This window comes from Galeopterus variegatus, unplaced genomic scaffold (assembly GCF_000696425.1).
Source record: "Galeopterus variegatus unplaced genomic scaffold, G_variegatus-3.0.2 Scaffold83, whole genome shotgun sequence".
NCBI classification, from domain to species: domain Eukaryota; kingdom Metazoa; phylum Chordata; class Mammalia; order Dermoptera; family Cynocephalidae; genus Galeopterus; species Galeopterus variegatus.
The window spans coordinates 1633132-1656372 of NW_007726194.1; the positions used below are offsets into that span (position 1 = coordinate 1633132).

At 39.1% G+C, this 23241-nt stretch overlaps 1 protein-coding gene across 1 annotated transcript in view; it reads left to right on the plus strand.

The window, feature by feature from the left end:
• The window catches only part of TPRG1 (tumor protein p63 regulated 1), a 192057-nt gene that overhangs the window by 92108 nt on the left and 76708 nt on the right, over positions 1-23241 (plus strand). Inside the window, exons 3-4 of the mRNA XM_008580087.1 lie at positions 359-450; positions 20608-20784. Of these exons, the coding sequence (XP_008578309.1) occupies positions 359-450; positions 20608-20784 (269 nt within the window). The remainder of the gene's footprint in view (positions 1-358; positions 451-20607; positions 20785-23241) is intronic.

A 23241-nucleotide genomic window follows, 5' to 3' on the forward strand; every position in this document is an offset into this window, starting at 1 on the left:
GAAAAGGTTTGATTTAAAAATTTATAGATTACTAAATGCTTTGAACTTCCTGATAAACACATTTTTTTGGGAAAACTGATCCTCTGAAAATGGCCATCTTCATTTCTAGGAGAAAATATGAGTAAGATTATGAAAAACAAAACTTGGATCACTTTCGCTCCACCTCTGGAGAGAAGCTTAATAAACACCAGAGTTCAAGACTAAGTTCTCTGGCAGGCAGTGCCTAGAACAAGCAGGCAACTGCAAGAACTACTTTCCTGATCAGCTTTCTGGAGAAGCTGCTGGAATATACTAATAATCATAAGCACAAAGCAGGCTCTGTCTTCTCTAAACTAGACATTTTCTTCTTCCCACTCAGCCGGGGGCCATTGAGACTGCCATGGAAGACTTGAAAAGCCACGTAGTGGAGACTTCTGGAGAGACCATTCAAGGCTTCTGGCTCTTGACAGAGTGAGTAGTTACAGCCAAGACAAGGGCAGTGGAAATACAGCATTTTCCTTGACACCAGCATAACAGAATAAGGGATGGACCTGTGGTAGGATTTCTTCTGGTTGCTACGCAAGATAATCGGTTGACTTATTCAGTTAGGGAGACAAGTTTCTTGGTGTTGCATGGCTGATGATAAGACCAAATTTGACCCCCACAACTGTTTTCCAGGTTGGTCCCCTCACTCATCCATCATTAGGACTACTTAGGTCAGACCTACATCAACTCTCAAGGACTATTATAGCATCCTGACTCTCTAGTTCCAATCTCTCCCTGTTATAAACACTCTCTCTATAACCCACATTGGGCTACTGAATCATTCTGTTTCAGGTACACTGGAAAAGAAAGCTGAGAAAGAGGATAGATGAGATCAACATACATACAGTTTGAGTTTTATCTTATGTACAATCATATGAGCAGCACAACTGGAGAAAACATGCAGTATAAGGAAGACAGGCTCGCTGTTCAGAGTCAGAATAAAACCAAGTCTAACTTCAGACACTTAATGGGTTCAGTATATTCTGTTTTCTGGCTTGGTAACCCGATCACCAAATGATCTAGCAAAGAAGATCAGTGATTCCTATACTTGGAATGAAGAATCATTTAATCTTTAACCCCTGGGCAGGAGATCTTCTTTGACTAAGTCTCAGAAGGGCAGCGGCTGAATGTTTAAGCATCCAGAGCAGCAGAACAAATTCCTCAATCAGTGGGCAGTAGAACCAGATCCCCTCTGAGTCCATCCAACTGATCACCACCTTCTACTATTGTTTCAAATGGGTTCGAAGCACTGAGTGAAAATAAACTTTTGAAAATCAACATGTCTAAATTTTGAACCTTTGTTTCTTCATCCACAAAATAGAGATAATGATAAGGACCTGAAGAGTTCTTGAGAGGACTAAATGAGATAACACTGATAAGATTCTGAGCCACATGCCTAGCACGGAGTGGATTTTCAATAGCCATTAGTGTCCCTCCTCCATTCACGAGTACTAACTATTGGTAAAAGTTGTGGGGTTTTTTTTGTTTTGTTTTGTTTTTTTTGGTAACTTTGCCTTTATTTCTATCCTATTCATCTCTTTCATCATTGGGTTACCTATATGAAAAGGAAAGTCTGTAATTCAAGCTTTTCACTAATTCACTTTTACCAACCTACCCTTCATTCCCTACTCCCCACCCACAGAGTAAAATTTGACTTACGCAAATGAAAAGTCTGCCTTGATTAGGACAAATGTCTACATAGATTCTGGAGGTCCAATCAGAAGTAAATGCTCACCTAATTTGTTCCTACAAAGCATCTCACTTATAAGAATGAAGGTATAAATGTGGTTTTTTGAAATTCATTTGTGGCTGTTTTTGAGTTCTCAAATAATAGAACCAGTCATTTTAAAAATATTGCGTATTTTAATTGTTTGGTTTTATTTATACAGAAATGTGCCTTTTTTATTTGATTGTTTTTCTTCAGTGATTACAAAGACTTGTAGATATAAATATCCAAATATAAATCATATTGTGTTATCTGCATTGAAACTTAGTACCATAATTCTGTGTGCGTGATTTAACATCAACTAAAATGATTAGTAAAACCAGTAGTTTTCAGATAAATATGAACAGCTGTGCCCCAAAGACCCGATATTGAACCCAGCTCTGAACCTAATAGGAAGCTCAAAAGTTGGTAAAACTTACCTGGAAACTTGTTTTCTATTTCTCTTTGTTTTGTGGTGTCATTTAAATTAAGGACAACAATGAGGGATATATGGTGTTCACATGGAATTTCATGCAATCATGTTTGCTTGTTTGCTTTCAGACTTTGTTCCTTTGCACTTTGGAATCCACTATCTTCTTTAAATGGTAGTTTTGGGGCTTCCTCTCTGCCAAAATCTTCTAGCCCTTCTTCCTCATCAAAAGCTACTTTCAAGAAAAATTCTGATTTCAGTCATTTCTACCATAGTGAGAATTTGCCAGTATCTTTTGTTGAACCTTACAGCTGGTTCAGACATGCGTTATGCCATGGAAAAAGCTGTCACTTATAAAGAAGATGGCTCAGGCACCTAGACTAAAAGAATAAGGTTTGCAGTCAGTGTGACTGTTCAAGCAGAAGATGGGAGCCCCTATTGGCACAGGAGGAACATTCGTGGAGGCTTTCGATGACCTTTCACGTTTAAGTCACTTCATTTATTGGTTTGATTGGAGATTGTAGTACATCAGTGTAGGAAAAGGCAAAACCAACAACAGTAAAGCAAACAAACCTCCAACCTCCCAAAACAACAACAGCAAAACTCTTCCCCCAAAACAACAAAAAAACCACACACACAAAAAAACACTAAACTAAACAAACGCCTTTTCACCTGAAAGGTGAAAGCCTGGGCCTACTCCTACCCCCTTGCCTCTTTTTTATAATGGAATGACACCCGTACATTCAGTTCTTATGAATTACAGGAACTGTGATATAGACCAACTCCCCTAACCCCACCAACCACACAGGACCCTCTTCAAGCAAGACGCTTTTGTGTGTGACAGAAATGACTGGGCTTTATGGACATTCATCTTCACCTTTTTCCATGGAGATGAGACACCCTCGACTGCTAATCTAGCAATCTGAAGCGTGTCTGCTTTCAGACAGGGATTCCAGTTTCAGAATGATGAGAGTAAAAGCCCCCTAATGTATACAGCACATTGCAAAGAATTTTCACATCCATCAGCTTGCTTTGTCTTGCTGATTTGGGGAACAAGAAGTAGCCAGATAAAGAAGTGATAGAGCAAGGAATATGGACTGCACCCCTGAATTAGCCTTGAGACTGATGGGTTCTAATTCTTTCCCAAAGGGTCTAAGATGGAGGTGTGGGATGACTGATGAGCTCAACTCAATCTTTAGTCATGGTTGCTCAGACTCCTAGAAATAGTTTGATGTAGGAGAACAAGGTGGGGAATTGTTAAGAGACTGAAGTACTAAAGGGCCTTGTGCGTAATATTAAACAACTGAGCTTCTATCCCATAGGTGATGGGGAGGCATCAAAGGGTTGAGAAAGTGAGACTGTATTTACAATTAATGAAAATCACTATAGGTTCACAATCCCTTATCCAAAATCCTTGGGACCAGAATTGTGAATTTTTCAAATTTTAGAAAGGCAAAACAATGCGTATACTGTTTGTTTTCTGCCTCAAGTGGACTTGTAGGACAACCCCCCCCCCCACCAAATAATCAAATACATTAACGTTTTTTGAAGGAAACAGAAATCATGTGCTATTCAAAATCGGGTAATTAAAACTGTAAATGGCCTCATGTTGGTTCATATTTGGTTGTATCATAAAATGAGTTTGTACCACATTTGCCATCTTCAGAGGTTTGTTGAATCGGAATGGTAGATAGGGGGTTGTTATCTGTACATGTTTGAAATGTGAAGAATAAATGAATGGCTGGGAGGTTGGATGGCAGGTTAGATACTTGTCAATATCAGTGAGGGTCTGATCCAGGGGTCTGCTGGAGCTGATTTGGGCTAGCTCATAAGAGGCAACTGGTAAAATTTCAGGAATTTTGAGAACCAGCTGTTAATTATTAACATTAACATTAAATTCTATAAATTTTTTATCAAATTTAAAACAAAACTAATGTATTCAAAACTCTCCACTTTCTATTTTGTTTTGTTTTGCTGTAATGCATGCTCTTGGGGTCGTTTACACCAGTTATGCTTGTATAATGAAAATCGTATATGATGGTGTGCTACTGCACATTCCTTTCCAATTCCACATTCAGTGATATCATGTTGGTAGCTTGAAATAAGCTATGGTGGCAACATTTACACCATGGATATTGGCAAACGCTATGGATCAAAACTTGATTACTTGATTTCTTGATTTATTGTTTCACTGATTGCATGAACTTAAGAAAATCATGGAAAGTATGTTAACAATGCAGATTAAACTTTAAAGTGTGTCATAACTGTAGCTTTTACATGGTAGCAACACAGAAAAAATTGAGGACATATTATTCTAACACTGAAAACCTATTACCCAATTCAGTAGAAAGTCACTGTTTTCACTGGTAATGGATAAAGCCTGGACAGGCAACTATGGAAAAGTTACTGCAGCCAGGCAGAGGCTGCAGGTTTGCAGAGAGACTGTGTTCTGGACTCATGGCTGCACTGGCTGTTCTCACATCCACCTTGATGACCCTCGGCCCGAGCTGGAAATTATAAAAAGTCTCTTTTTCCTACAATATCCCTTTGTTGTCCTCTACTGCAGAAGATTAATATGGTGCTCATTTTAAAGGAGAAATACTAAAGGGTATTCCATTGTTTATCATAGAGCATATATCAAAAGGTGCAATTGGAGCTGAGAAGCAAAAATTAATAACTGACATAGCTGGGCTTTGTGAATTTTTGTGTTTAATTGTCTGTGTGGAAAATCCACTGTACCTTTTGGGTTTGGCCTGGGAAACTGGTGGGTTGACTGAGCCACCATTCCAAACTTAGAAGGAAATGATAATTCTACTTTATTGAGAAACTGCTATATGACAAACATTATAAAAAGAACTTTGTGCACATAATCTCACTTAATTCTCCCAACAGTCTTGCCATTTACCTTCTACAGAACTTGTTGAGTACATTTTTGGAAAAAATGTGTCTGAAGTGTTCATATAGCATCCACATGGAGTTGTTGAGCAGGTAGTTTTAAATATGGGTCCAGATACTATCTTCAAAAGTAGTTTTTTAAAAAGGACAATAATTCTGACAGGCTTGTTTCTTAAAGTAGTGCCTTCTATAGAAGCTAGGAGCATTAAAAAAAAGAAACAAACATTAAGTCAGTAAAACCATTTTCCTAGGGATATCACCCAAATTAATTCAGGTGAGCTACTTTGTGATCTTCTAATTTGATATGGATATACTATTCAGTAAATTAGGAAAATGAGTTTGAAGGCACTTGGGAAGAGGACACAGAGAGAATGGACAGAGAGGCCAAGAAGGGGACTGGAGAGGTGCAGCCATAAACCCCAGCTAGATCTCAGTTTAGCTGAAACCATTAGGTACAGCTTGAGGAGTTTCCACTTAGGATCCCCGCCCCAGCCCAGCCCATCCAGGAGCTTTATACACCTCTAAGCTATACAGACAGGATGGCGTTAATGTCAACCTCATCTCCTCCTCTCATTCTCTTTCTCGGCCCTTTTGAAAAAGGAGTTTTAAATGAAGCTGTGTGTGTGCTTTAAGAAGTGATCCATTAAGCCAACACCAAGGAGAACATCTTGACATTCTGTGGAGACTCAGCAAGTCTGATGTGATGGCTGTGAAGTGGCCCTTCAGCAGAATGTTCTCGAGATGTCTCTGTCTGGCAGCTGAGGAGGCAGAAGGAGATGGGATCCTCCCTCTACTCACATTAGTGTGAAGCGGTGGTGGTGGTGGTTGGGGGCTGCTGCTGCTCCCATTCGTCTTATTCCTAAATGGGAAGACGTGCCCGAGGTGGCTGGGGTCAAGGCATTCTTGCTTTTTGTCTTTGAAAAATACTTAAAATATGTTTCATTATCTACTTTCCCCCCAACCCTCCTGGATTTTGTCCCAGGACTTTGGCACAATAAATATAAGAAATCCAGTTAACTATCTACGTTGAACACAGAGACAGAATGAGGGTGGAGTTAGAGAGGCAGGCTGGTGTCACAGAAAGAGTCCTGAATTTGGAATCAGAGGAGTTGGGTTTGAATCCTGGATCTGCTGCTTACTATCAGTGTCGCTGGGAGAACTTGGGTAGTTTGCCTTTTTTTTTTTTTTTAATTACTGAATTTGTTCAAAATGTCCATTACAATTAACAATGATTGAGCTCTTAAAAGAAGTATACCATTATCAACTTTTGATATACATCAGTCCGGCTTTTTCCCATGCATTTTTGCCAAAGATTGTTATATATTGATTATAACATTGGTTGAGCACTTCAAATGTACAAAGTGTTGTGATAAGTGCTGTCCATGCATTTGCTGTTATATGGGTATAATGCATATAATTTTTATGATCTTATCTAAATGGTACTTCTCTCTATTTTTTCCTTGTATTTTTCTTGGTTACCATGTAGTTTTGGTAAATTTACTCAATCATTCACTTATTATAGAACAATTCCTTTCTGAACTGTCATTGGCTACACAAATTTAAGGGTTTATTATAATTATTCTTTTAAAACTGGAGCACTGAGTAAGGGATATCTATCAGTGGGTTACAGTAAGACTTTACGATTGGAAACAAATATGTAAATATTTAAATTTATGTTTTATATAAGTATATACATATATAAAGCATCCCCGTTTATTTTTTGATAAAATAAGTAACATTTCTATAGCACTTTATAGTTTAAAAGTGCTCTTCTTATTTAGTTTAATCTTCACAGCAATGGTCTGAGGTAGGAAACATTGCCTCCAGTTTACCGATAAGGGAATCAAGGCTCAGAAGAGTAACACGGCTCTAACCCATTACATTGCCCTGCCTTTTGCTAAAATAGTCCTTTCACTATTGTTCAAAGACTCTGTTTGCTTGATGGTCATAGGGAAGCCCCTGATGAACAAGGGCTGCTTCTTCCATATTTGCCATCCCTTGCAGAGTCTGCTGTGATTCCTCTGGCAGAAACATGTTGAAAAACTGAGAATTCTGTTTCTTGGACTTGATGGGATAAGTGAAAGTGTGCAGAGCATCTCTGCTTAATTTAGAAAGATTTTCTAAAAGAAAGAGCTCTCCCAGACCTTTAAATAAAAAGAAAGCCAGCCTGGGAGATAAAGAAACATTGAGGAACAGGTGACCAGGCACTATTTCCTAGGCACAGCGTTGCCTCTTTGTAGTACACTGATCCCAGAAGCAGCACTGCATGTGATGGCTTTCACACCTGTGATCCTCAAACAGACCCATGAGAGAAGGCAGGGAGGAACTATTGGCTTTATTTTATGGATGAAGAAACCGAGCGATTGAATGACCTGTCCACGGGCAACCACTTATTAAGGGTCACGGTAGAGTTTGACTTCATGACAACTCTCTCCCAGCCTACTTGTCTACTCTTTACACTGCTCTTGCTTCTTTTTGTGATTTTTCATTTCCTGACACAGCAATCATTGCAGTTTAAATCGGTTAAATGATCTTTGAGGCTATGTCTGATTTCTTTGTTGATTGTCTTTTGTTTGTAGGAAGGAGGGTCTAAGGTTCATTGGGCAGGTTCAGAGACCTTTTCCTCTTTTTCTCTCCAGACCCTTTTCTGAGTTGTGCTGTTCATTTGCCTTTTTTTAGTCTTTTACCAGAAAGAACTAAAAAAGTCAGATACCTGTAGGGGATGGTAGGTGACACTGATGGACTAAAACCCATCACACTTTTATCTTGTCACAGTCTCATTATGCTATAAGGATTGTTGAACTAATTACATAATGAGAAATACTACTAATAATAAGTAAAAAGTAAAAAGACCAAAGAACTAGAAATCAGGGATTTCTAATCTTTTTTAGTTGTGATGAATTGAATGATAAAAGTACTATGCAAATTAAGTTAACATTCTGAACTGCATTTTCTGCTTAATCCCATTCATTTTTGCACACTTCTATCTATTCTAGATAGACCCCTACCACTCAGAGTGTGGTCTTGGGACCAGCAGCACCAGCAATGCCAACCCTCAGGTCTCACCCCAGAACATGTATTTTCACAGCATCCCCAGTTGATTCCTATGAACATTAAATTCGAGAGGTGCTGGTCCAGATTATTCTTATACTTGTGATCCAAGAACTTCATGGGTCCTCCCTGCCTCCATATACTTCTGCTGTATCCTCAAGACCCTGCACATCATGACTGAACTTCCCTCTCAAGACTTATTTGTCCTTATGCCCCTTTAAAATTCTGTCAGTCAAATTGAACTGTGTGCTGTTCCCCCAAATTCCTGATGCTGTGCTTTGGCCTCATGACTGTACTCATACAGTCTCCTCTGTTTTGTATGCTTTTCCCTTATTTCTGCTGGCCCAGACCTTTCCTGTCCTTCAGGGATATTGACTCCATAGAGCCTTTCCATATTAATTCAGCCAGACTAATCTTATCTCCCATTTTGTGCTCATGTTATACTACATAATGTAGTTCATTGTGCACTTTGTGAGGAAAGCACTCCTTGAGGCAGGGCCTGATTGTTGTCCATTTTTGTGCAAGTCCGTCTCTGCCCACCTCCTAGTGTTTAGTACTGTGTGTGGCTCAGAACTTATCATGGACTTGACTCAAATTTAATTTCAATAGAGTCATCTACTGTTTGAAGCTTTTCACTGACGCTAGGAGTGTCCATACCCCTGGCCCTCAAAGCAACTCAAAGCCCAATAACACTTGCCTCTGTCCTTGGGTGAAAGCATTCAGGCTGAAAAGTGCCTCAAATCTATCAAGATGTTAATGACCTGTGGCAGGACTCTGGCAGCAAGAAAAGTACCTCCGTTGCCAGAATCCATTTATACTGGATGGGTGTTTGCAACAACCACTTAATTAAACACATTGCTTTTCTCTGTAAATTCTCCATGGTAGCAACCTCATCCAGATAGCTAATGGTCCCTGAGTGACCTGAATTATAGGACAGTGAGGGCATTTAGTTACTGCAGTCACAAATGTACTTGGAAGTGTTTGTTTTCCCATGACTGCTGCCAATTAGGGAGGACTCAGAAAAAGCCAAGAGGTTTAGAAGTCTGATGCAGCTAAATGCCTCTGCATCCACTGGTTTGTTCAGTAGACAGAACTGCACAGTCTAAGAGTTGCTATGGTTTCTGAAATGTTGCGCTATGTGAATTAATAAAAATGTAGAATTCTGATTAAAAAAATGATCAGGGACATAAAGAGTTATTGTATAATGATAAAAGGGTCAATCCACCAAGACAATATAGCAATTCTAAATGTGTATGCAACAAACAACAGAGTTGCAAAATATGTGAAATAAAAACTAATAGAATTAAAGGAGAAATAGACATGTCCATAATTATAGTTGGAAACTTCAACATCATTCTCTCAATAATTTACTTAACAACTAAACAGAAAATCAGGAATAATTAAGAATTCAACAACACCATCAATCAATAGGACCTAATTAATATTTAAAGACTACTCCACCCAATAAGAGCAGAACACACATTCTTTTCAAGCACCCACATTGTATATACCAGGATTTATCATATTCTGAGCCACAAAACAAATCTCAACAAATTTACAAATCTATAATCACACAGAATATGTTCTCTGACTAAAATAAAATCAAACTGGAAATCAATATCAAAAGGATAGTAAAATCTCTAAAGATTTAAAAACCAAACAACATATTTCTAAGTAATCCAGGGATCAAAGAGAGAATTTCAAAGGAAATGAAAACTACATTGAACTGAATGAAAAGAAAAATATAGCATATCAAACTGTGTGGAATATAGCTAAAACAGTGCTGAAATGCAAGTTTATAGTAGTAAAGAAAAGGTGTTTATATCAATTGAGAAAAAGTCTCAACTCAATAATCTAAGCTCTTGCTTTAAGAAACTAGAAAAAGAAGAACAAAATCCCAAAGTGAGCAGAAGGAAGGAAGTAGTGTAGATAAACATAGAAACCAGTGAGCCCCCCACCCCCCAAATAATAGAGAAAATCAGTGGGAAAAGCTAGTTCTCTGAAAGGATCAATACAATCAACAAACCTCTAGCAAGGTTGACAAAGAAAAAAGAGAGGAGACAATAGTTATCAGTATCAGGAACAAAACAGGGGACATCACTACAGACCCTGCAAACATCGAAGAGATAAAGAGGGATTGTAGCTAACAACTCTGCACACATGAATTTTATGACTTACGTAAAATGGACCAACTTATCAAAACACACAAGCTACTACAAAAAACTCAACGTGAAATAGAAAATTTGAATAGCCGTATAACAATAGGAAATTGAATTTTTTTTTTTTTTTGACTGGTAAGGGGATCGCGACCCTGGGCATGGTGTGGTCTGCACCACGCTCAGCCAGTGAGCGCACCGGCCATCCCTATATAGGATCCGAACCCATGGCCTCGGCACTACCAGCGCCGCACTCTCTGAGTGAGCCATAGGGCTGGCCCGGAAATTGAATTTTTAATTAAAAAGCTCTCCCCAAATAAATTCGCAAGCCCTGACAGTTTTACTGGAGAATTCTATTAAATGTTTACAGAAGAATAAACACCAATTTATGTAATTTCTTCCAGAAAACAGAAGAGAAGGAAAAACTTCCCAATTCATTCTACAAAGACAGTATAACCTGAGACCAAAACCAGAAAAAGACTGTACAAAAATAAAACTACACATCAATATTCCTCAGGTATATAGATGCAAAAATTCTTAAAATAATAGCAAGTAGAATTCAGCAATATATAAAAAGAATTATACACCATGACCAGATGGGTTTATTCCAGGAATGCAAGGCAGGTCTAATATTGAAAAATCAATCAATATAATTTATCATATTAATAGGCTAAAGAATTAAAATCATATAATCATATCAATGATATTTCTACTTATTAGCAATAAAAAAGTGAAAACTGAAATTTAATATACAATAACATTTATAGTCATTCAAAAATAAAGAAGAAATACATAGGTGTAAATCTAATGAACACATACATGGCTTATATGCCAAAATCTACAAAATGCTGATAAAAGAAAGCACAGGAGATCTAAATAAATGGAGAGACATCCCGTGTCCAAGGATTGAAAGGTCTTTCAATATAGTAAAAATGTCAATTCTCTTCAAATATGTAATACGGATTTAGCACAATTCCTATAACAAACTCGGCAAGGTTTTTTGTAGGTATAGAAAATTTTTATGTAAGGACAAAGGAATTAGAATAGATAAAACAATTCTAAAAAATAATAAAGTGCTTCTCACCGGGAATTCCTATTTTCTAATGTGGAACTTCAGCCTCTGGCCATAGCTGATTGGACAAAGAGGGGCTAACCCGTCAGCAGGCCTGTGACCCACAGGAGAGCTCACAGGAATGATTTTGACTGACAGAACTTCCTACCTTGAAATTTGAACTGGGAGGTACAGACATATACCAGTTAGCTATGAGAGCAGATCTGAAAATTCATGTATAGTCAGGACCAAGGAAACAATGAAAGGTCATTGGGAAGGTGGAATTAAAGAGGTGTGTAAACTGACAGTAAGAAAAAGAAGCACATCAGTCAAGAGGAAACAGAAGAGAGGTGCAGAGAGACACAGAAATCGTGATAGGGACCACCCCTGAGCGAGTAGCTTTTGTTCCTTGTGGTTTTCCAGGTTCCATGAATCTCAGCTGTGCTGTGGTTCCTATTCTTGGATTTCTGTGGGATTTCTCAGGGTAGTTTTATAACTCGTCTCCTCTTCCTGGGTTTGCCTGATTTGAGCTGTGTCTCCTGAACCCGATGAGTTGGAACTGACATAGTACAGTAAGCAGATATCTCTCCCATGTAAAGAAATAAAAGAGTGGAGGTGGCAAGATGTGTACATTTGTTCTATCTCATCCGTCTCTTCTTCCCTCTTTGCTGCCTCTTCAAAATTAGGCCTTGTTCTCCTGCCAGCTTCCCTGGCTTCTGATCAAGCGAATCCCCTCTCGTGAATTCAGGGGAGGAGAGAGACCCTCAAGGAGTGGGCCTCTTGCTAGCTCCTGTAGAGGACTGGAGTTATTCAATACTTATTCAGTAGTTTTGTGGGAAAGAGGGAAGGGTGGGGTGTGCTCAGATTCCTTTTTTGTGTGTAGCTTTAAAAATATCTTCTTGGTGATGGTAGTGTGGTAGGGAGAGCACAATTGCCCGGTTGCGTAGAAAAGATAAGTGGGAAAAGCAGCTTGATGTTATGTATATAGCCTGAGACGTAAGTCAGAAGAGCTGGATTCTGGCCTTGGCTCGGCCACTTCACCCCTAGATCCACTGTCACTTTATTGAGGGATAGTCCCTCTATCTATAAAGTAGGGGATCATAACCACTTAATGTGATAAATATTCATAAGTTACAAAAGATTGCAATTGTTTCTGCATGTAATCTGGCTTCTGCTGAAACCTTCCTCCACTTTCCTTGCTCCCTACGCTTCAGTGACACTGGCCTTCTTCCTATTTTGTGGACCTCAATAGATCCCATCTCAGGGCCTTTGCAACAGCTCTTTACTTTACCTGCAATATTATTCTCACAGATCCTCCACTATGAACCTTTTCTCCAAGTCTCCTTATTTATGTGTCTGTTTCCTTTTGTCTGTTCCCCTCCCAGAATGTAAGTGCCAGAGGAATAGGGGCTTGTTTGGTTCCCCAATATACCACTAATACCTGGAATGTAATAGTTGCTCAATAAATATTTGTTGGATTGGTGGAGAGATTATTTCTGGCCTGGTTACCTGGTATTGCCTCTTTAAAGAAATACCTTCTTTATGCCACATAGTGAGAAGCTCAATTACAAGGTAATTACTTAGTGTTTGAGGTATAATACTGAGTTGCTGCCCTTGTGACTTCTGATGTGGGCTTATATCTGAATCTGCCATTGGCTTCTCTGGCCAGGGTATCTAAATGAATGTAGCATGCACCCTTCATCGGCACTCTCATGAGTTTCCTGTTGGGTCTTTGTTCCAACTGCTCCAGGTCCTTGTCTTCTAAGGTATTCCACTGCAGCCACCTGCAAAGGGAAATTCACATACAATGCACTAAGTCAGAGTAATTCATGTATAACTTCCAATATAGTGAAAATACACCTAGCTGTGCCAGGCAAACAAACAGGCAAACAGGCAGAAACTTGTCTTATGTATGGAATTAATGACTGCTATTTTAATTTTTTGGGAAATTGAGATAAAAATATTTTGTATATCTGAAAACTATTATAGGCTTGAGGAGTTCTCTTTACATGGATTTACTTCAATCACCCATTCATTAACTGATTTAATTCAGTAGATGTTGCAAATTGTTTAAAGGATTTGGAAGAGCTTTCATCATCATCATATTAATAGCATCAATAATTGAGTATTTTATGTGTGCTTCGTATTGCACTGAGTTCTCTCCATGGAGTATCTCATCTTCACAACAGACCTATGAGGAATATACTGTTATAAGCTTTATTTTGGAGACATGGAAACTGAATCTTAGAAAAAATAAGTAACTTTCCAAGATCTTACAGCTAGTAAGTGGCAGAGCTGCATTTTCAACCCTGGCCTGTATGATGAAAAGCCTGCCACTGCTCAGGAACTAGAACTTGAAATGTAAGATGAAGGTAAAGACTCATTTGTAGTTATGATGCAAACTCTTAAGAATCTTGACAAAACTGCTGGTCAAATGCAGTTTGTCATCAGAGGAGGAACATGAAGAAAGAGATTGACATCCACAAAGCAGTTTTTCTGCCCCAGGCTAGGTTGGGACTGGGACATGATATAGTGGTTGTCTTAGTATGTTTTGTATTGCTATAACACAACACCTGAGGCTGGGTAATTTATAAACAATAAAAATATATTTGGCTCATGGTTTTCAAGCTGGGAAGTCTAAGAGCATGGAGAATGGCATCTTTATGCTTTAGTTACATATCTGAGAAATAGGTATAATGACATTACTTTCCTCACAGAGCTGCTGTAAACCAGAATGAAGTAATCCATGTAAAGCACTTAGAGCAAAAACTCCTACAAAGTAAGCATTAAATAGATGTTAGCCATTGATCAGGATTTCCACAGCACCATGTGCAAATTTCCATCTTATTGTTCATACACTATACCATAATACTTGATTTACTTATCTTTCTCCCTCATTAGATTACAAGCTTCTTAGGGACAGGGACCATTGTAGAGGACCTTAGAGTCTGAGTGCCTATATAATGTCTGGAACATAGTACAGGTACACAGCACTCTTTATTAATTAAATGCAGAGGTTTCACCATCCGAATGGATGGTGCTTTGGTAAAAGTGGAGAGTTCAAGAGCTTAAAGTTAAACATATCTTGGATAAAGCCTGACTGTGTTACTTTGAATAAGTTACCCTCCTGTATTAGTCAGTTTGTGCTGCTGTAACAGAATACCGTAAACTGGGTGGCTTGATCAACAGACATTTGCTTCTCAGTTCTGGAGCTGAAAGTTTAAGATAAAAGTGCTGGCCAGTTAGCTTATTTTGTTCTTGGTGAGGGCCTTCACCTGGCCTGCAGACAGCTGCCTTCTTGCTGTATCCTCACACGGCAGAAAGAAGCAGCTCTGGTGTCTCTTCCTCTTCTCAGAAGGATGCTGGTCCCATTATGGGGGCTTCACCCTCATGACCTCATCTAAAGTTAATCACCCCTTAAAGGCTCCACCTCCTAATACCATCACATTGAGGGTTACGGCTTCAATGAATGGATTTTGGGGGGAAACATTCAGTCAATAACACATCACTGAGCATCAGTTTTCATCTATATCTATCAGGATTGCTTGGTGAAGATTAAAAGAGATAATACGTAAATAGCATCTGGCACGATACCTGACCTGAGAAGACCCCCAATACACAGAGGCTTCTGTTACTATAATCTAAGAAAAATGCACAGCAGAATTATTCATATGTGTATATAGATCTCAGAAGTTTCAGACTATATATACATATGTAAATATATATGTATGCACATATAATCTCAACTAAACTTATTGTTTATAATTTTTATTATATTTTTAGAACTCACAAACCCCTTTGTTTTCTTTCTTTTTTTTTTTTCCTTTTTGTCTTTTTTTCGTGCCCGGCAACGGATCGCAACCCTCAGTGTCGCGCCCGTACCGGACCGGGACCGGCCACGGGATCGCAACCCTTGGTGTTGCTCCCGCCCCTTGCTCAGCCAGTGAGCAGCCGGTCTGTATGTGGGATCCGAACCCTCAGCGGGAGCGCCACCGCGCTTCCCAAGCGGCGCACTATAGCAGTGCGCCACCGGGCTGGCCCAAACCCCTTTGTTTTCTGAAGAAAAGTTACCATTTTTTTTTTCTGCCATCAGCTGTAACAATATGATGAAACCTATGGTAGGACCTCCCTTATTTGGGAGAAAAGTAGCTTTTAGAGAGTTCATAAATGGATGTTTCTTTCCTGTCTACTTTTATGGGAACACTCGATCTGCCTTATAGTAGGTGCACATTAAAGAAGTGCTAAAGAAATTAAATACTCCTGAGTCCTTTCCTTGTTTACATTCCAGAGAGTCATTTGTACTTTGCAACTTGTTCTCTTCCAACACAGATCTTCACCAAACAGCAGTAAACTAAGTGTTGAAAAGAGACATTCTTCAAGGACATTGAATAGATGCCTGGGGTTGCTTTTCCTTAGTCCTGTGGAGTTCTGAGACCAGGCTTCTGCCCCTGTGGACTTGTGTCACCCTTGTTAAATCTCACAGCACCATTGGGTGCCACGTCCTTCAGATCTCAGAGAATTGTGTGTTCCTTAAGAGCTGTGGTCTTCTCAGTATTCCTGGTAACTAGCACGGAGCCTGGTCCATGACTGGCTGCGTACAGTAGAGGGGAAAGAAACAACTCGAGGAAGTCAAGTCAGGAGGCCTGGCAATGGGGAAGGTTGGTGGACACTGGCTTTTTATTAGAATACCGTGCTGATTTTGAGGGTCCCTATTTTAAACAACTTGGAGAGGCCCAGGGAAAGAGTAACCAAACTATTGAAAGAAATTCATGTGGATTATTTAGTTAAAGGTTTTATAAGACACCACTTAAATCAGGGGGAGGAAAATCACTTTGCTTTAATGCCATGCATTTTTCATCTGTTTGTGTTTGAAGAGCAAACCCAAATTGGATTCTCTTCAGGGCCTGGAACCCAGTGGGTGCTCAGGGAATATGTGCAGAATGAATGATTCAGTGTTTCCCTCCTGGGTTGCTGATTCCTGGCTAGCTAAGATACTGTCTTCCTCTTTAAGGGCTGGGCTATGCTAAGAGGTTTGAGGGGTGCACGGAGATTAATTTGTAAATAAGGGATAGCCACTCTATTCAACATCGGAGAAGATGCCTCTACTGACTGAGTAGAGGGGAGTGGGGCGGGGGAGAGAGAGAGACAGAATCTATTAGAAGAAAATCTTTCTTGGAAGGAAATCATTTCCAAACCACAAATCGATTTGATACTGCTTTAAGAGAGCAGCTGAAAGTATTGTTGGGCGTGGGGATGGGGTCCCTGGGATGACATCTGGGATGATTTGAGTAAAGGGGTGGGGGTCCTGAAAATCGCGGTACTGCCGGTCATTCCCAGTTCGCTGTTGCCCTCTGCTGGTGAAACTGTTGCCATCCCAAGAAACCGCAGGCTCACGGAGCTCCAGAGTGCTCTCTTACCTGAGGGGATCTAGGCTCCTTCCAGTCGTGTGGGAAAGTTGGTGCTTAGGGACAGAGGCTAGGAGAGATGTAGCGAATTCTCTGCCAGAGGAGACAGACTCACAATGGAGGGGATGGGTCTTAACGGTTCTATTATTTCATTCCCTGTCCTGCTCATTTGCAGAGAACCTGCTCTCTCTGTGCTGGGTACATTGAGGAGGCCCAGATATGGATAAGACACTGACTCTGCACTAGAGGGGATCTCATTTAATGTGGGGGAGGGGTAATAGTACAGAAATCACTGTAATACAGAGAAGATTGTGACAAGGGCCACAGTTGAGGCACTGATAAAGGCTTATGTGTATTTAAGCAAAGGAAAGATGACATCCCCTTGAGGGTGAGGGAGGTGAAGGGAAGGCTCCATGAAATAGCACTTAAGCTGGAATTTAAAGGATAGGTGAGTTTTTTTTTTAAATTAAAAAAAATTCTTTTATCAAAAAAGTAGAATATGTTTATTGTAAAAAAAAAAAGAATTAAACTGTCAAATAAAAGCATGAAAAGAAATAAAAGTCACTTGAAATCCCACCACTCAAAAATAATCAGTGTTAACATTTTGACATGTGTACTATTTTGTTGTTGTTGTTACAAAACTGGAAGCATATTGTAGGTAGCATTTTGAATCCTTCTCTTTCTATTACGGCATGAACATTTCCTCCAATGTTACTGATTTTTTGTTAAGTGTGCTTTTATACGGGGGAGTATTTCAATGTGTAAACCTGAAGATCAGATTCCCCAAGCAGCATGAGCCAAGGCACAGAAGTTTCACAGAGCAAGCATTGTTCATCCTTCACTAATTCATTTTAGAAGTATTTTTTGACACCTATAATCTTGGAGACACAATGTTAAGAAGTGACTGTATTAGAAGAATTTACAGTATAGAAGAGGAGACAAAAATTAATTATATTGTAGGGCCGGCCCTGTGGCGCACTGCTACAGTGCGCCGCTTGGGAGCGCGGCTGCGCTCCCGCCGAGGGTTAGGATCCCACATACAGACCGGTTCCCGCTCACTGGCTGAGCGAGGTGCGGGAGCAACACCGAGGGTTGTGATCCCGTTGCCGGTCCTGGTCCGGTACAGGCGCGACACTGAGGGTTGCAATCCATTGCCGGACACGAAAAAAGACAAAAAAAGAAAAAAATAATAATTATATTGTAGAAATAACTATAAAATTACATCTAGGATAAGTACCATAATTGTATCCGGGGTATGTACCATGAAGGAGAAATGTGTGGGGCTATGAAAGTGTATATTAGAAAGAGAAGAAATAGTCACAGAGGTCTGGGAAGGCTTGCTGGAATAATGGGTCATGGGACTCAGCTGTGTAAGAGTTAACGTGGTGAAGAAGATCAGGTAGAACATTACCAGCAGAGGGAATGGCATGTGCAAAGGCCCTTAAGTTGGAGGGGACATGGTGAATACAAGAATCTGAATGAAGGTCAAGGAGAATGGAGTGGAGAGAGTTGGCCTGAGATGAGGTTAAAGAAGTAGGTAGGGCCTGACATGGCAGAACCGCTTAGACCAGTTTAAGAATTTTTATTGTTTCTCATAATGGCCATGAGGAACTGTTGAAGTGTTTTAAGCCAGGGTGGGAAGGTGAGAAGACCATATTTCTTTTTCTCAAAAGAACCCTCTCACTGCAGTAGGGAAAGAGTTTGGAAGGGAGCAAGAGTAGATGCAGGTAAACGAGATCTAGGTGGCTAGTAGCCCAAGCCTAGTGAGCGGGTGATTGCAGAAGTCCAGGTAGGAGACGAAGGAAGTCTGCATTAGGATGGTGAAGTTGAAGATGGAGAGAGGTAGGTGGTTTTGAGAGACCTTTGGAGAATAAAATGTTGCGGCCTTGGCACGTAAGAAGAGGAAATGCCACGAGGCCTGGATGACTCGTAAGTCTCCAACTTGCATAATTGAATGTAGGGAGGGTTCTTCCCCAAGATAGGAAACACTGAAAGAGGAAAAGGTTGGGAAGACACCGTCATGAGTGTTGTTTAGCAGAAGAAGTTTGCTAGAGAGAACAATTCTGTGTGTGGTATGTATCATCACCTCATCTCCTTTCGGAGGAGGTGACTTACACACCACACTCAGGTCCTCGTTGTGGAGGTGGGCTCCTTTTTTGGAGATGGGTGGTACTGTAGAGAAAGCAAACACAGTGCTTGGATTTGGTGTCTCAATACCTATTTCAGGTCCCTGCATATGGCTTGCTAAATGTAAAATTTTAAGGGTCTGTGGATCTCAATTTCCTTGTCTTTAAAGTTAGGGTAATAACATTTAGTCCAACGTGTAATTGTGAGGATTAAATAGGAGCATTGATATTCAAGGACTTTGTAAACCTCCATGAGCTATACAAACATGGTACACTATTGTTATTTATTTTCCTATATTTGTTATTGTTATTATCACCAAACTTTGATGGTATTGATATTAGGAATATGTAATTCAATGTTTTCTCCATGAGTTTTTAGAAGAAGAAAGGTGTGATTGAAGTCTAAATAAATAAATATACCACCCAAGAGCTAGAGATGGTGGCCCCAAACTATTTATAAGCCTGTGTGTTTACTTGAATTCAGACATTCCCGACATGTAAATTATGCAGAGTCTGTGTCACAGCAGAGCACTCTGTGTTCCTAAAAAGAATTCTCCTTTTTCCCGAATCCTTTACCTTTTAAAATAAATCTCATTATGGAGTGCTGACATTTTCAGTAATACCATTCAACCAAAAGCTGCAGTTTTTCAGACTAAAACAAGTCTGGTTTATTAGGCAGCAGCTTATAACTTATTGCTAAGTAGATGCAATCTATTTTGAGAAGTGTATGTAGATATCTGGTAAGACTTTTCAGAGCCCCCGGTTTCTTTCTGACTAAGACTATCACAAATTCTCTCAGCAAAGTGGGAGTTGAGTATCACTGTGTATTGGGATGGATGGAAACTGTAAAATCAAGATTTAAGCCAGATCTCTTGGACTCTGTGATGTTTCCTGCCACTAAACGAATAACTAAGCTGTCATACTCTAGCTGAGTGACTTTGGATGTAACCTTCCTCAAAGTGTTGGGGTGAGATGTAGAGCTAATTCTTATAAATCATATTGGCTGGCACACACTAGGGCCTCAGTCAATGGTCCCATCCTTTTTCTCCTTCTTCTGCTTCTCTTTCTTTCTCCTTCATTTCTCTTTTTCTTCTGTTTCTCCTCCCATCGATTCAATTCCTGACTTCATCTTGCCTATCTGTCTTTAGAGTGGCATATATTTGAGTTACTCAAAGTCACTTAGTGACTTAGGTCCCTGCCAGTAATAACAGCAGCTATTTTACAGAGCCCTGGCTGAGAATCGTCTTCCTTAATCCTCTAAACTCATGAGGTGAGTGCTAGTACTGTTTCCATTTCACAGATAAGGAACCTGCACCATAGAAAGGTTGAAAGTCCACTCTTACAGAGTTAGTAAGTGATAGATTTGGAAGTTTGCACCCCCACCATCACGCTATCCAAAGGCCTCCAAAATGACTATAATTGACATTCATTTATTCACCCAACAGATGTTTAATTAGTGCAGTCTATTTGATAGGAACTGGATAGACTGAGTAGTCTGACAGTCTGTGCCCTCATGGAACACACACACACATGTGTGCACATGCACGTGCACACATGCACACATTTCCCCGTCATCTTCCTCCTCCCCTTCCCTTACTCATGGGAATAGACTGGGAGAGAGGAGGTGGCATTAGGTATTTCTCAGACCCTATTTCTTCTGAGGTGATCAAACCTTATTGTCTTCTGTGTTGGGAGAGATGTTTTGGTGGATGTACTTGGAAAGGCTATGTCATCAACTTTTCTTCTCTGTGATGATTCCTGCAGGATAGACCACTGGAATAATGAGAAGGAGAGGATTTTGCTTGTCACAGACAAGACTCTCTTGATCTGCAAATACGACTTCATCATGCTCAGCTGTGTGCAGCTACAGCGGATTCCCCTGAGTGCCATCTATCGCATCTGCCTGGGCAAGTTTGTCTTCCCTGGGATGTCACTGGACAAGTGAGTATGGTGGCTCAGACTTGAGAAAATGGTACAGTGGGGGTGGCGCATGCAGGGAAAACAGTCACAAAGACCAGTTCAGTACTGAAAGCTGGGGGAACCCAGGGGAGAATAGTGAAGGTAAGAGCCAGTCTCACTAGGGTGAGTGATGTCACTGGACAAGTGAGTATGGTGGCTCAGACTTGAGAAAATGGTACAGTGGGGGTGGCACATGCAGGGAAAATAGTCACAGAGACCAGTTCAGTACTGAAAGCTGGGGGAACCCAGGGGAGAATAGTGAAGGTAAGAGCCAGTCTCACTAGGGTGAGTTGACATCTCCATGTGGTTTTGATTTTCATTTCCCTGATGATTAATGATGCTGAGCAAAAAAATATTTATTTTTAAGACTTCTTTCTTCCACCCCAGAGTCTTAGTTTTACAGCATTCCCTCCACAGGTGTTAGTCAGAAGTTTCTTGTATATTTTTGAAGAAATAGTCTATAAATGTAAAAGAATAAGAATGTCTCTGTGTGTATATATGTATGTTTATACATACATTCATTACATGTTATTTTACCCAAGGGGAGCACATTCATAAACTTTCATGACTTATGCTATATTATCCAATGAAATACCTTGGAAACTTATTATATATTCATCTGCAGATCAATCTCAGTCTTTTTAATAGTGCACAGTATTCCATTTTAAGCCTCATCTATTTATTCAGCCCCTTATTGATGGATATTTATTTTTACCTTTGCTACTACAAACGATGCTGCTATAAAGAGCCTTGCCTATAATAGGACTTTACACAAATGTGCAAATGTACCCGTAATGTAAATTTTGAGAAGTAGAATATTAGGTCAAAGTCATGTGAGAAACGATGCTGCTATAAAGAGCCTTGCCTATAATAGGACTTTACACAAATGTGCAAATGTACCTGTAATGTAAATTTTGAGAAGTAGAATATTAGGTCAAAGTCATGTGAGAATTAACTGGTAGATATTACCAAATTGCCTTTCAAACAGGTGGTATCAATTGATGCTTCCACAGAGTATGAAAGTTCCTTTTCCACACACCCTCACAAATATTATGTATTATGAAACATTTTTACTTTGCCAGTGAGGTACATTAAAGTGTTTTATTTTTGTTTTAATTTGCACCACTAGAATTTGAAGGAAATTGAATCGAGTGTGTTTTTCTTAGGTTAGAAAGCCATTTTACTTATCTTTATGTGAACTGCCTATTTAGGATCATAGCCCATGTGTTTTTCATTGTGGTATTGGATTTTTTCTTATTGATTTGTAAGAGCTATTTATATATCATGGAGCTTGGTTCCTTTTCTGCCATATATGTTGCAAATATTTTTTACCACTTTATATCTCTTTTAACTTTATAATGCTATGTTTATGGCCTTTAATTTTTAGGTGTCAAATTTATAGGCCTTTCAAGGTATCTAACTTTATGTCTTTTTGCAAAAGTTTTTCTCTACATGGTAGTAATAAAATAAATTTTCCAGTTCTCTTCTAGTTATTTTGTAATTCTATTTTTAAAAACAGTTAAATTTATATTTCATCTAAAATTTGCCCTCAGAAAGGAAAAAGATATGCAATAAGCTTTATTTCTTTTACCCAGACGGTAGGCTAGATTTCTCAATATCATTTATTCAGCATTTCATCTTTCCCCCATTGTGCTGAAATGCTACTTTTATCATATGAGTATATTACTTTTCTATGTGTATTTCTGTGTACTTCTGGATTCTCCATTCCATTCCATTTATTTATTTATTTAAGTACAAAATGGCTTTAATTATTATAACCTTATATTATGTTTTAATATGTGGTGGAGCTATTCTCTGTATATTAATCTTTTTTCTTAGAATTTATGTTTATTTGTGCATCTTTATTTTTCCCTCAACTTGCCTAATTTTAAAAATCTTATTTTTATTAGGATTTTCAAAGATTAAATCAACCTTTCATTTCTAAGATAAACCCATTTGGTCATGGCATATTATCCATTTTATGCATTGCTGAATTTAGTTTGCTGATATTTTAGTGATGATTTTTGTGTTTGTGTTCATGGGGGGTATTAGTATGTTATTTTCATTCTTTTGTAATATCTTTGCCAAGTTTTGGTATTCGGGTTATGCTGACCTCAATAAAACAAATTGGGAAGTGTTCCCTTCTCCTTCATTTCCTAAAAGATTTTGTGTATGAGTGGTGTTATCTCTTTCTTAAGTGTTTGATAGAATTTACAAAGGAAATCTGGGCCTGAACATTTCTTGGTGGGTCAACTTTTTGATAATAAAATAAATTTGTTTTATAAATATTAGGTTACTCACTTTTTTTTATGATTTGTATTAATTTTGGTAAATTTTATTTTTCAATTAACTTATGGTTATTTAAGTTGTATTTGAATTAAATTTTCCTATTACTGTGATGGGTTGTTTTGCTTTTATGACTTTACATTATGAATGTTG